Genomic DNA, 15,344 nt, shown 5'->3' on the forward strand with positions numbered 1-15,344 from the left:
AAAAGAACAACATATAATATGATTCTATTTGTATGAAGTATCTTGAAAATGCAAATATATCACACAAAATAGGTCAGTGGTGGTCTGAGGCAGTGAGAATGAAGACAGATTGCAAATGAGCACAAAAGATCTTTTTGGAAAAAATGGAAATGCTCTAAAATTGGATTGTGGTAATCATTGCACAACTATGTAAGTTTATTGAAAACATCTGTGTACTTAATATGAAGGAATAAAGCTATATTTTTAGAAAAAGTCAAACTCTATTTCGAATTCATAAAGCATTCTTACAGATTTTTTTCTTTTGTTTCTTCTTATTATTAAGGAAAGATCTACTAATTTTACACAGTATCTTGACATTGTTGTTAATAGCTTTTAACATGTCTGGAAACATCTCCATTTGTGCTATCCAGTGGTGGTGTTCATCAACATCAATTACAGCTATTTCAGACAAAATGGCATCTTGAAGAGAATAAAAAAATTATTTGTGTGGAGAAAAATAAATTATAATATAGGCTTACAACATTGGGCAATTATTTAATATAGTACTATTGGAGAATATAGTTATCTTGAACTAATTGTTACTCTGATATTCTGAGTCTTTTCTTTGTGAAGAAATTATAAAGGAAAAGAGTTGGACTGAAAGGCTAAGCAGTACATGAAAATATGAATCAGGTTAAAAATATCTATTTGGTTTATTTTCCTACCGCAGAGAAAAATCGGTATCTTAAAATGAGTACATTACTTCTTGCAATAAAATGAAATTCCTTTTTTCCTGTATTCTTAGCTTATACATTCTTTAATTCCATCAATTTTGACTCTGTCTTGTACAATTCTAGATGTTGTAGATATGGCATTAAATAAAGTAAGTTCCCTGACTTCATACTACTTACCTTCTAATAGAAAGGAGACAGACAAAAATAAAAATGAAAATAAAAGGAAAACAAGAAAAGTCAACTATATAGTATGTCAGATACTGATCATATAGACAAAATTTAAGAAGGGTAAAAGGCAGTAGAGAATGGCTGGTGGGAGGGAATGGGGAGGTATCAGAGAACACCTCACTTTCAACTAGGAGTTAAGCAGGGAAGGAGCCATGTGGGCTCTTTGGTGGAAAATGCTCTAGGGAAGGGAATACCAAGCCTAGGGGCACTGGCCATACAGGCCTGACTGAAGAAAAGTAAGGGCACTAGAATGGCACTAAGTGAATAAGCTTGTATTTTTTGTTTTGTTTTGTTTTGTTCTTACTGGAACAGAGGACAGCTATTCTCTGAATAACCTCTTTAGTCTTTCCTTCTTTAGGCTGATCAATCCTTCAGATTTTACCTATACATTTCTCTTCTTTATCATTTTTCTCTATCATTTTTTATTAACCTTGTAGTTTTCCTCTGAATCACTTATGGAAACTTACTCCATTCTTCCAACCAAGCCAGAATGTAGCCAAGAGTCTTTTCTCTAAGATCAGCAGCCTTAGCATAAGCAGTTACTTTCTCCAGTAAAAGATTTCTCTGTGTTTTCTTAGATTCTGTATAGGAGCTCTTTCTTTCAGAAGATGAGTTAAGATCAATAGCAGTATAATGAGTATTCGATGCACATTGTTCATTATGTCATTCAGCTGCATATTAACATCCTAAAAGTATAAGAAGGAGCAACATATTAATAAATTCTTAGTTTGAAAATAAGCTTTGGTCACCTCTCTTCCCAGAATGTCAATAGCAGTTAATGTGAAGCTGTCTAATTAAAGTCTTGATAATTTTGGCTTTATGGTGGGTCTCAGATTTGCCCTCTTTAAAAAAAAATTCTTCTAGGGCCGGGGATTTAGCTCAGTGGTTCTGCCACCTGCCTGGCAAGCGCAAGGACCAAGTTCAATCCCTGGTACCAAAAAAAAAAAAAATTCTTCTCTATATCATAATTTTAAAAGGGCTGGGAATATAGCTAAACGGTAAATTGCTTGCCCAGCATGCTCAAGGCCCTGGGTTTAATCCTCAGCACTGCACAATGAAAATTTTTTTTCTGTTTTCATCATCCCAGCCATGCTATGACATAATGGAAAATGCATTGGTTGTGAAGTTATACTTGTATTCTAACTTTAACTTTCATTAATTTTCATTAACTCTTTCATTAATGCCGCGACTTGCACAGTGTAGGGTCCGAGCCAAGGAGAGTAGTGGGAGATGAAGAAAGATTGGAAAATAATAAGAAAGAAAGATACATACCAAGATTAAGCTTTATAGCTGGGACCAGATGGGACCATAGCCTGATGAGCTAATGGCCGCCTGGCATCCAGCGCACTATTTACAGTATAGGAAGGTGGGGTTACTAGTGCCATGAGGCCCACGTGGCCTAAACTGAATGTGATTTTCTCGTGATGGGGCATGCGCAGAAAAGGAACAACGCTACATAATGTAACTGTCTCTTGGGTCTGCGCCATCCAACATCTACAATCTTAGTCAAACAGACTGTTTAACTCTCTAATCTATGGAGGAGAAAGGGAGTAAGGATTAGGTGAAAGGCCGTCTCCAGGCTCTGGCCCGCGGCACATTAAGACTTTTAGTTCCTAGCATTATAAACTTTCTCTGCCTCATCCGTAAAATGACGCTGCTAAACCTCATTTTAGCTCCAAAAAATAAGAAAGAAAAAAGAAAAAAAATGCAAGTTGTTTCTTTTTTTACTTAGCCCTCAGACCTGAAGGAAAAGTAGTTACCAGAATATTCCTCAAACATAGATGTTTTTTGGTTTGGGGTTTTTTTTGTTTGTTTTGTTTTGTTTTTGGTACCAGGGATCAAACTCGGGACCTTGCGCTTGCACGGCAGGTGCCGGAACCACTGAGCTAAATCCCCGGCCCCTGTGGAACCACTTTTGATTGTCACAATGATTGGAAGAATGTACTACTGGCATTTAGTAAAAGGTACTAAGGGATGCTAGCCCATTCAATAGAACAATGGACAGTCCCACACAATGAAAAATTGTCCCACATTCTATTGAAATTTGAATGTCCCATAGGACATTCATGTAGGTGAAAAATCTATTTACATAGCTCAGTAGTAGAGTGTGTGCTTAGCATACACAGGGCCCTGGGATCTGGCTCCAGCATCAGAAAAAGAAAAAACAACAAAAAAAATTTGTCCAAGCCTAGAACTAAACTCCTTTTTTTCCTCTTTTTTTGGTTTTGTTTTGTTTTTGTTTTTTTGAAACAAAGTCTCACCATGTAGTTCAGGCTGGCCTAAACTCACTAGGTAGCCCAGGCTGGCCTCAAATTAATGGCTTACTCTTGCCTCAGCCTCCCAAGCGCTAGGATTACAGGTGCATGACACCATGCCCTGCTCAAACTCCTTTAAAAATAATAGACAGTACATTAGTCTTGATAGTATTTAGTGTTGATACAACAAAGTTGGATATTTTGTTTGTTTTTGAGACAAGGTCTTGCTATGTAGTTCAGGCTGGTCTTGTACTCACTGTGTAGCCCAGGCTGGCCTTAAACTCATTAATCCTCGTGTCTCGGCCTCCCAAGTGCCAGGATTACAGGCATGCATAACCATGACCGGCCAAAGTTGGATTTTTATCAGCCTATATTTGTAGCTTTCACATTTATTATAGATGTAAGTCTCTACTTCTAGTGAAGTTTGACCTGGGACTTATACATTAAAATGCATACTATCATAAATTATTTTCATGTACGTTAATTTTTTTAAAAGTCTGAGTGTAGTTTATGAATATCATTTTAAGAAATCCCAGTAAGTGACAGATTTATGAACCACTGGTCTACCCTTTCCAACTTTATCAATTACTATTTAATTTTTATTTCAGATAAATCAAATTATCTCTGCTCTCCTTATAATATAAGTCACGTATAGATTTTATAAATCAAATCATCATGCAAAAAGAGTATTCAGATATTAAGTGATGGGAATACTCCAATCACAGTTGCAGCAATAATTTAAGTCAGGAACACAAGAGAGTAGAGACAAAATTTTGAGCCACATAATGAACATCATTACAGGTAAACACAGAGCTTGATGATCAAGGAAAAAATACTACCAACTTATCATAAATTCTCCAGAAACAACTGAAGAGGAACAAACACTTCCCTCATTTTTTGAGGCCAGTATTATCTTAATAGCAAAGCCAGGCCAAGGCACTACAAGACAACTACAGATCAACATCCCTCACAACTGCTTATCCAAAAAAAATTAAAACCTCAACAAAACACTAGCAAACAGAATTCAACAGCATATAAAAAGGATAGTTGTTCCTGGAATGCAAGGCTGGCTATGTAAATAAATCAATATAATACACCAAATTAACAAAATTATTATCTCAATTGATACAGGAAAACACCTGACCAAAGTTAAAACATATAAGCCAGGTGTGGGGGCACGTGCCTATAATCCCAGCACTCAGGAGGCTGAGGCAGGGGAATTGTCCTGAGTTCAAGGGCAGCCTGGGCTACATAGTGAGTTCAAGGCCAGACCCTGTCTCAAAAAAACAAAAAAAAACAAAAGAAGTTAACACCCTTCATAATAAAAATGCAACAAAGTAGGAATAGAAAGAAACTTCCTCCACATACTAAAGGCCATATATATGAAGTTCATAGGTAATATCATAACCAATGGTGAAATACTGAAAACTAGAGTAAGGTCTACTTTTACCACTCCTACTCAAGCTACTATTATAAGTTCTAGATACAGCAATTAGCAAGAAAAAATAAAAGGCATCCAAATTGGAAAGGAGGAAAATTATCTGTGTACACAGATAACATGATCTTATATGTAGAAAACCTTACAGATTACATACATGTCAGATATGGTGGTGAACACCTGTAATCCCAGCAATCTGGATGAGGCAAGAGAGTCAAGTTTGAGCCCAGTCTGGAAAACTTAGCAATTTAGCAAGATCCTTTCTCAGAATTTAAAGCGAGGGAGATGTGGAGTTGTAGCTCAGTGCAAAGATCCTGGGTTCAATCCCCAGCACCTCAAAAAAAAGTTACATACACTAAAAGTTGTTGGAACTAATAAATGAATTCAGCATCGTTGAAAGGTATAAAATTGACACATAAAAATCAGTGCTATCCTCACACGTGTAAATACCAAATAGTTTCTCTAGGGTGAGAAACTGAAAGTGTATATAAGGACTAAAAGGTATAATAGATAATGTGAAATAGGAAGAAAAGGGGCAAAGGGGAAGGGGAAGTGGGAGAGGTAGGGGAAAGGAAAGAAGGGAATGGAATTGATATGAGAAAATGAAAAAATGGAAACAAAGTCTTTGTAAATAGGGAGGGATGGAGGGGTTGAAGGAACAGGGAAAAAATAAGAACCAAGAGAGTATGTAAAGGTGTGTATCTCCAATGATGAATGTCATTATATTGTACACCTAAAATGTACCAATAAAAGGATATAGAAAAAAAAATCAGTGCTGTCCTGTGCACTAACATTTAACAATCTGAAAAAAAAATTAAGGAAACAATTCTATTTACAATAACATAAAAAAGAATATTTCTTAATAAACTCAATCAAACTCATGATAGACTTGCACACATAGTTTTCACTATAAAATGTTACTGGAAAAAACTTAAACAAGACACAAGTAGAAAGATACACTATCTTCATAGTATGGAAGCTTTAATATTGTTATCAAAACTACCCAAATCAATCTACAGATTTAATGCAATCCCACTCAAAATCCCAATGGCATTTTTTGCAGAAATAGAAAAATCAGGGCCGGGGATGTAGCTCAGCAGCACAGCATCTGCCTGGCAAGTGCAAGGTCCTGAGTTTGATTCCTGGTACCAAAAAAAAAAAAAAAAAAGAAAGAAATAGAAAAAGCCATCCTAGCCAGGTATAGTCGTACACATGTGTAATCCCAACACTCAGGAGGCTGAGGTAGGAGGATCAGGAGTTAAAGACCAACTTGGGCTACATAGCAAGTTCAAGGCCAGCCTGGGCTACATGGTGAATTCAATGCAGCCCGTCTCAATCAAAAATAAATGAGAGAGAGATACAGAGAGAGAGAGAGAGAGAGAGAGAGAGAGAGAGAGAGAGAAAAGAAAAAAAAGAAGGAAAAGTCCACCCTAAAATTCACAAGAAATATAAAGAAATCCCAAATAAATGAAACAATTTTGAAAAAGAGCAAAGTTGGAAATTTCTAACTTCCTGATTTCAAATCTGTTAAAGGTACAGAATCAAAACAATGGGGTACTAACACAAAGACATAGACTAATGAAATAGAATAGAGAGGTCAACAATAAACCCTTGCATATGTGTTCAAATGATTTTGGGCAAGAATATCAGGAACATTCAATGAGGAAATGGCACATGCTGGGTGTGGGAGGACCTGTTTGTTACCCCATTGTTCAGGAGGCTGAGATAGGAAGATCTTCAGGAATTCGAGGCCTGCCTGAGCTGCACAGTGAGAGTCTGTCTCAAAAATATTTTTTTTTTTTGGTACTGGGGATCGAACTCCGGTCCTTATGCTTGCACAGCAGGCGGTGAAACCACTGAGCTAAATCCCTGGCCCCCCCCCCCCAAATTTTTTTTAATGGAGAAACAACAATCTTTCTAACAAATAGTGTTGGGAAAACTGGATATCCACATGTAAATGAATGAAATTGGACCATTCATTACCTTATATTATATAAATTTAACTTAAAGAAAGGGGTGCATGGATATGATCAAAATATATTATGTACATGTATGAAAATGCCACATTAAAACCCAATATTTTACAAAATATGCACCTGCAAAACTATATTTTAAAACAAAATTTTAAAATAAATTTATAATTTAATAATTTAATTATGCCAGGTGTGAGGCATATGCCTGTAATCCCAACACTTTGGGAGGCTGAAACAGGAGGATTGTGACTTCAAGCCCAGACTGGGCAATTTAGTGAGACCCTATCTCAGAATAACAATATAAAAAGGGGCGGGGGGGCTGGGATGTAGCTTAGTATGAAAGCCCTTGGTTAAATATCTAGTACTGAAAAAAAAAAAGATGGAAGGGGAGAAATAAAATGTTTTCAATTTAAAAACAAAAAAGTTTCTTTGTAAAAACTCATAATTTACCAAAAGCTACCATTATTTAATATGTTCATAATATACAAGACCACTATAAAACCAAAGTCATATTTATATACACTAGCAATAAACAATTATAAATTGAAATTTAATAAAATAATATTTGCAATAACACCAAAAACATTAAATACTTAGCTATAAATCTAAATATTGGTGCAAGATCTATACATTAAAAAATATAAAACATTCACAAATGAAATAGAAGAACTAAATAAATAGATGTACTGTGTTTATGCCTTGAAAAACTCCTATCAGCTGAGCACAGAGGCTCATACCTATAATTCCAGTACTCTGGGAGGGTCAGGAGGCTGAGTCAGGAGAATCACAAGTTTGAGCCCAGCCTGGGCAATTTAGGGAGACTCTGTCTCAAAGGAAAAATTTAAAAAATTTAAGGAAAGGGCTGGGGATGTAGCTCAGTAATGTGAAAGCCCTCTTTTCAATCCTTAGTCCAGATTCAGTATTGTACCAATTCACATATTAGATCACAAATCTGATATTTGATCAATGTCAGGTATTGAAAATCACATATCTGATAAAGGCCTTGTATCCAGTGTCCAGAATATACAAAAGGACTCTTCAACTTCACCAAAGAATATCAGCAAATGGCAAACAAGCACATGAAAAGATGTCAACATCATTAGTCATTAGGGAAATGCAAGTTAATGTCACAATTAAAACAACCTATTAGGATGTCTAATATTTAAAGGCTTGACCACATCAAATGTTTGTTTTGGGTTTTTGTGGGTTTTTTGCCAGTATCATGCTGTTTCTATCACAGTAGCTTTGTAGTATAATTTCATGTCAGGGATTGTGATGCCCTCTGCCATGCCTTTATTGCCAAAAATTGCTTTTGCTATTCTAGGTCTCCTTAGGTTCCAAATGAATTTTAGGATCGTTTTCTCTAATTCTATGCTATATACTGTTGGAATCTTAATTGGGGTTGCATTAAATCTGTATAATAGTTTTGGAAGTATGGTCTGAAAATACCCAAGAACAAGGGATATCTTTCCATTTTATGATATCCTCTTCAATCTCCTTTTTCAGAATAGTGTAGTTTTCCATGGAAAGGTTTTTTACTTCATTAGATTGATTCCTAGGAATTTCATTTTTTTGGATGCTATTGTGAAAGGTTTTGTTTCTCTAATTTCTCTCTCACTGAGTTTGTTATTTGTGTGCAGGAAGGCTATTGATTTTTGAGTGTTGACTTTGTATCCAGCTATGCTACTAAATTTGGCTATTAAATCTAGTAGCCTTTTGATGGAGTTTTGGAGGTCCTCTAGAGGAGAGTATCATGTCACCACAAATAATGATAATTTAACTTCTTCCTTTCCTATCCTTATTCTTTTTTTTTTTTTTTTTTTTTTTTTTTTGGTACAGGGGATTGAACTCGGGACCTTGCGCTTGCAAGGCCGGTGCCGGAACCACTGAGCTAAATCCCCGGCCCCTATCCTTATTCCTTTTATTTCTTTCTCTTGTCTAATTTCTCTGGCTAATGTTTCCAGAACTATATTGAATGAGAGTGTGACAGTGGACATCCTTGTCTTGTTCCTGATTTTAGAGTGAAAACTTTCAACTTTTGTCCATTTAGTATGATGTTAGCTGTTGGTTTGTCATAGATGGCTTTTATCACATTAAGATAAAGACCATCTATTCCAATATTCGGTCGGGGTTTTTTAATTTTTATCATGAATGGGTATTGGACTTTGACAAATGCTTTTTCTGCATCTATTGAAATGATCATTTTTTTTAAATCTTTGGCTCTATTAATATGGTATATTACTTTTATTGACTTGCATATATTCAACCATCCCTGCATCCCTGGGATGAATCCAACTTGGTCATGGTGTATAACCCTCTTGATGATTTGGTGCATTCTGTTTGCCAGTATCTTACTGAAGATTTTTGCATCTATGTTCATGAGGGAGATTGGCCTGTAATTCTCCTTTTTCGTTGGATTCTTTTCTGGTTTTGGAGTCAGGATAATGCTTGCTTCCAAGAAGGAATTTGGGAGTGTTGCTTCCCTTTCAATTTCATTAGTTTCAGAAGTAGTGGCATTAGCTCTTCTCTAAATTTCTTCTAGAATTCAGCAGGGAATCCATCAGGGCCTGGGCTTTTCTTTATTGATAGGTTTTTAATTACATCTTCAATTTCTTTTTTTTTTTTTTTGGTACCGGAGATCGAACTCGGGTCCTTGACGCTTGCGCAGCACGCGGTGAAACCGCTGAGCTAAATCCCCAGCTACATCTTCAATTTCAATGACTGATATTTATTTAGAATTTTTATCTTCTTGATTCAGCTTTGATAATTCATATGTGTCTAGGATTCTGTCCATTTGTTCTGTGTTTTCCATCTTATTAGAATAGAGGTTCTCAAAGTAGGGTATTGTTAATCTGGATTTCTGCATGATCTGTTGGGATTTCACCCTTTTCATTCCTAATTGCATAGATTTGAGTCTTTTCTTTCCTTTTTTTGATAAGGTTGGCTAAGAGTTTGTCAATTTTATTTAACCTTGCAAAGAACCAACTCTGTGATTCATTGATTCTTTGTATTGTTTTCTTAGTCTCCATTGCATTAATTTCTGCTCTGATCTTTATAATTTCCTCCTTGTATGAGCTTTGGACTTGACTTCCTCTTTGTGTTTTAGAAACCTGAGGCTCAACCTTAGATTGTTTATTTGAGCTCACTCTGTTTTTCTGATATGGGAATTCCCTGATATAAATTTTCCTCATATGACTGCTTTCATTGCATCCCATAAGTTGCATTATGTTTTATTGGTATTATCATTTAATTGTAGAAACTGTCTAATTTCTTTTTTCTGGTACTGGGGATCGAACTCGGGTCCTTGCGCTTGTGCAGCAGGCAGTAAAACCACTGAGCTAAGTCCCCGGCCCCTAATTTCTTCTATAACTTCATCTGTAACTCATTGGTTGTTCAGGAGGGTGTCATTTGATTTCCATATGTTTATGATGTTCTTCTGGTTTCTTTTGCCATTGATTTCCAATTTGATAATGAAATTTCAATGCTGATAATTGCAGGGTCGGATAATATGCATTGGATAATTGCAATTCCTTTGCATTTACTTAAGCATGCTGTATGAGCTAGTATGTGGTCTATTTTGGAGAAAGTCCCATGTGTGGCTGCAAAGAATGTAAAATATGATGTTGTGGGGTGAAACACTCTGTAGACATCTACTAAGTCAATTATTTGTTCAAAAGTTTGGTTCAGTTCTGATATTTTTTTGAGTTTTTATATAGTTGATCTGTCTGTAATAGTGAGCATTGAGATCCCCCATTACAATTGTATTAGTGCTTATTTGACTTTTTGTGTCTGTTAATATTTGTTTCATATAGTTGATTGTGCTGGTATTTGGTACATATATATATTTATGATTGTTATCTTCTCTTGGATTGTTCCCTTTACAAGGATGTGGTGACCTTCTTTGTCTCTCTTAATCAGTCTTGACTTAAAACCCACTTGGTCTGCAAATAGAATAGCTAACCTTGGTTTTTTCTGGGTTCCTGTCACATAGGTATTGTTTTCCATCCTTTGACTTTCAGTCTATGAATTTCTTTTTGAATCAAGTGTGTTTCTTGTATGCAGCATATTGTTGAATCTTGCTTCTTGATCCATTCTGCAAGTTTGTTTTTTTTCATTGGGTGAATTGAGACTACTTACATTGATGGTTATAACTGATACATATTGACTTATTCTTGTCATGTTATTTTCCTATTGTTGGTTTCCTTTTTTTCCCCATTTAATTGCTTGCCTTGCCTGGCGGATTCATTGTGTTGGGGTTCATGGAGTTGTAGTCCTTTACATCTCTTTGTAGAATGTCCTTCAGAACCTTTTGCAGTGCTGGTTTGGTGGTCATGGAATTTCTTCAGATGTTCTTTGTCATGCAAGTACTTTATTTCTCCATCAATTTTGAAAGAGTTTTGTGGGCCACACCAATCTGGGTTGGAGACTTCTTTTAGGGCTTGAAATACTTCACTGCAGACTTTTCTTGACTTGAGGGTTTGTTTTGAGAAGTCTGCTATGACTCTGATGGGCTTTCTTTTATAAGTGGTGATTTGTTTCTTTTCTCTAACAGGTTTCAATATTCTGTTCTTGTGTTGAATTTCCTAAATCTTGACTATTATATGCCCTGGTCTAGATTTTTTTTTATTATGGGTAATTGGAATTCTGTATGCCTCACTTTTCTATCTGTATGTCAAATTCTTTTCCCCTGCTTGGGAAGTTTTCTACTATTACTTTTGTGAACAGGTTTTTTTAATGTCATTTGCACTACTTCCTGCTTTTTCATTATCTCTGATCAGTCTTATGTTATTATTCATCTAGAAGCTGTTGAATTAATTTTTCACAGTCCCTTAATATTTTTAAGCAATCTTTCATGATCACTAACCACAATCCTGTCTTCTATATCTGATTTTCTCTCCTCAGATATCTCCTGGATATCTGTTTGAATCTGCTTCATGGATTCCATTTCTTTCCTTTGTTGCGTGTTCATGTTTTCCATCATTTCCCTAAGTTCCTCTATTTTTTTTATCTGAATCTGCCCTAGAGTCACTAATCATGTCTTTTATTATGATCACTATCTTTGCAGTTATTTAAGGAAGTATTTCTGATTTGATTTTTTTTCTACAACCTCATTCATCTGCCTTTTTACTTCTGCTATTAAAACTTCAGAGTCCAGGTGAGTGGGTTTCAAAGTGTTCTGCCTTTGTGCCCTGGGTTTGCCTTTGATGAGCTGGAAGTTTGGGGCTGCATCTTGCTTAAGTGTCTTCTCATTTCCTTTTTTTTTTTTTTTAGTTTAATTCATGGGTTGATGCTTGTACATTACTTATGGCAAGTAGTTTTCTTGCTAGTATTTAGAACCCTCAGGAAATTACTACTTCTCAGAGATGTCTTCCAGGTGTAGCTGGCTTTTAGGTTTTGAGACTGTTGCAAGATCCTACCTTTTTAACTTATTGGGGATGAGAAGTTGCTGCCTATTTGGCCTAGCCCCTGGTTCTTTGGCACTAACCAATAGTATGGTTTATGACTCTTAGGTAATTTCAGTCTTGCCACAGCAGGAAGAACAACTGATTAGGACAGTTATGTCACCTTGGCTAAAGTAGTGCAATCAGCAATAACAATTAGCATCAAACATAGCTTAGAAAATGACAAAGTGCGGTAAGTATTAATTTGCTACCTGTAACCATATGAACCAGATTTTTAGTTATATAACAAAATCTAAAACAAACCAGAAAATTGTATAAAGTAAATATTCCCTCTGTATGGTGATTTTACCCTTAGGGTAAAAATTTAAAAGGGGTTATGGCGGGGGGGATAGAGAACTAGAAGAAGAGGAAGAGATTAGAAGCAAGGCTAGAGGACAAAGGAAAACTATGCTGAGGGGAGGGGGGCATGGGGAAAAATAAGGTATTAAAAAGACAAACAAAAAAAACCAAAGGACGATTATGTAAACTTCAGGAAACTGGCGAAGAAGACAGGAGGGAAAGAGATAAGGAAGAAGTAAAAACAAGAATAAAACAGAACAACAACAAAAAAACTAGAAACATTGTTCACACTTATATAAAAACAAGAACTAATAATAAAAAACAAAACAAAGAGAAAAAAAAGAAGAAAATGAGAAAAAAAATGCCCACTTCAAGACATGTCTCTGCTGTCACTGGTAGACAAGTTGGGCAGACAAAGCCCAGATCCGTGTTGATTATTCCCAACAAGCCAGCCAGTAGATTTATGGCAGGGTAGTGGATAATCCCAACAAACCTGCACCTTTAGTTCTAAATCTTAGGCTAGTTTCTGGCTATGAGGCTGGAACCAGATTTGTTCAGCCGGCAACACTCCATGTGTCTCCCGCCAGTTTGAACTTGGCTTCCTGCTGGCTTGACCTTGGCTCTTTGACCTTCTGCCAACTTGAACTCAGTTCTGCCTCACCCTGATGGAGCCTGTCCACAGCTGCTCTGAGTTCTGAGTTCAGTTGGCCCTTCTCCAAGATGACTACCAGCCAATCACCTGCTCTTAGGGGACATATGAATCTGAGTAACTCACCAGCCACTGCAGTCTGATATGTCTACTGTTTGTTCCACTGATGCATTTCTCCATGGAGGCCTCTGGGGTCTCCAGTAGTTGCCATGTATCTGCAGGTTTGAGCCACCCTTCCCACGCAATGAGTCAGGGCTCAGGGAGGAAGATCCATTTCCCATCTCCTTCTTCTTCATTGAAGTCTGTCTCCTTACTCTCCCCATGGGCTTCAAGTCTCGATTCAGATCCTTGCTGGGTCCTAGGGACCCACTTCCCTCCTTCTTCTCTTCCTTAAGTTGCAATATTCCAGCATCTGGACACCAAATCTCGGAGAGGCTGTTTCTCTGCTGTTCACTACTCTGCCATCTTCCCAGAAGTCCCCCCAGCCCTTTTTATTTAAAAAAAATTTTTTTGGTACTGGGGATCAAACTCAGGTCCTTGCACTTGTGCAGCAGGCAGCAAAAAATTTTTTTTATTTTGAGACAGGGTCTTGCTAAGCTGAACATTCTGGCCTTAAAAAAATTTTCAATCCTCCTGCCTCAGCCTCCTGAACAACAGGGATTATAAGTATATGCCACAGTGCTTGATCAGCTATGTCTTAAAAAGTTGAATGGACTCCAAATAATGGTGGTGCATACCTGTAGTCCCAACACTTGGGAGGCAAGAGTATTGCCACAAGTTCAAGGCCAGCCTGGACTAAACAGTGAGACCCTGTCTCAAAAAAACAAACTAGCAAAAAAGTTGAACATGTACCTACCATACAATATGATCCATCTACTTTAGGTAAGAGTGTGTTGGTTTCTTAGTTACCATATGACCTAGTAATATTGCACCTAGATATTTATTCAAGAGAAATGAAAGTTTATGTTTATACACAAACTTCTAAGTGAATGTTTTTAGTGACTTTATTCATAATTGCTGCAAAATGGAAACAACCCAAATGTCCTTCAATCAGTGAATGAATCTTTTATGCTAAGTGAAAGATAACAGTCTCCAAAAACTATATAGGATTGATTCCATTTATATGGGATTCTGAAAAAAATGAAAAACTATAGGAATAGAAAACTGTCAGGGTGACAACTACAGGGAGGTAGACGAGAAATTGACTACAAAAGGGCGTAGGAGAATGTTTTAGAGAAGGAAAAATTTTAAATATTGATTTTGGTGGGAGTGACACATTTTTATGTTCATGTCAAAACTGACATAACCATATACCAAAATGTGTGAATATTTTTGTATGTGAATTTTACCTTAATTTTTTAAAAAATTAAAAAGTACAGGCAGTAGGATTTACATGTTCTACTGTAATAGACTCAAACTATCATACCTTGGTTTGATTCCAGACTCCACTATTTAACACCTATGACCTTGAATCAAATTATCCAATCTCCAGAAGTCTCAATTTCCTCATGTTTGAAATAGGATTACTAATAATACATATCCATACTGGATTATCATGAAGATTAAGTGAGATAATAAACTACTTACCCAGGTAATATGGTCAATACCTTAAATGCTATCATGAGCCAGGAAGGGAGTGGAAGGTTAATGTAAGAGAGTAAATATAGAAAGCACCCTATTCTGAGCATCTAATCTGGAGCAGGATGGAACCTAAGATGCAGATAATAATAAAATAATAGCAAAATGAAATCCTATACCCAATCTCTAGAAACAGAACATCTTTAAAGGCTCTTGTATTCTGAATATCAATTGCATCCCTTTCCCAATGCCCAGAGATAATTATTATCTTGGATTTTATTTTTTTCAGTTTTACCATTGTAGTAGCAGAACAATGCTCTTAGCATCACCACCTGCCCAACCCAAATTACATCAGAGTCTAATCCTTGGGAAGCTGTGTTACCTTATATGAAGTCTTTTCAGATGTGAATAAATTAAAGATTTTGAGAGATTACTTTAAGAATACTTGAGTGAGCCCTAATATAATCAAGTATCCTTGAAGAAGTGGAAGATTCCATACAGACACACACAAAGCAGAAGGCATTGTGAAGATGCAGCAAAGGTTTGAAGATACTGGCTTTGAAGACTCAAGTGTTGTGGCCACAAGCCAAAGGATGTGGTAGCCACCAGAAGCTGGAAGAAGCAGAGACTAAATTCTGCCTGAAAGGGAAGTACAGCCTGTGTGTGTGTGTGTGTGTGTGTGTGTGTGTGTGTGTGTGATATAGTTTTAAACTTGGTGGCAAATTTCAGACTTCTGACCTCCAGAACTGTGAGAATAAATTTCTGTTGT

The 15,344-nt window shown here is 36.5% G+C and overlaps 1 protein-coding gene across 1 annotated transcript in view; it reads right to left on the minus strand.

The window, feature by feature from the left end:
* The window catches only part of Fam186a (family with sequence similarity 186 member A), a 67,549-nt gene that overhangs the window by 31,896 nt on the left and 20,309 nt on the right, over positions 1-15,344 (minus strand). The window contains 3 exon segments of the mRNA XM_021243142.2: positions 289-459; positions 1,409-1,576; positions 1,579-1,627. Coding sequence (XP_021098801.2) covers positions 289-459; positions 1,409-1,576; positions 1,579-1,627 — 388 coding nt within the window.

This window comes from Heterocephalus glaber, unplaced genomic scaffold, assembly GCF_053883595.1.
Source record: "Heterocephalus glaber isolate CG9 unplaced genomic scaffold, H.glaber_assembly_v1.0 deba00001733, whole genome shotgun sequence".
NCBI classification, from domain to species: domain Eukaryota; kingdom Metazoa; phylum Chordata; class Mammalia; order Rodentia; family Bathyergidae; genus Heterocephalus; species Heterocephalus glaber.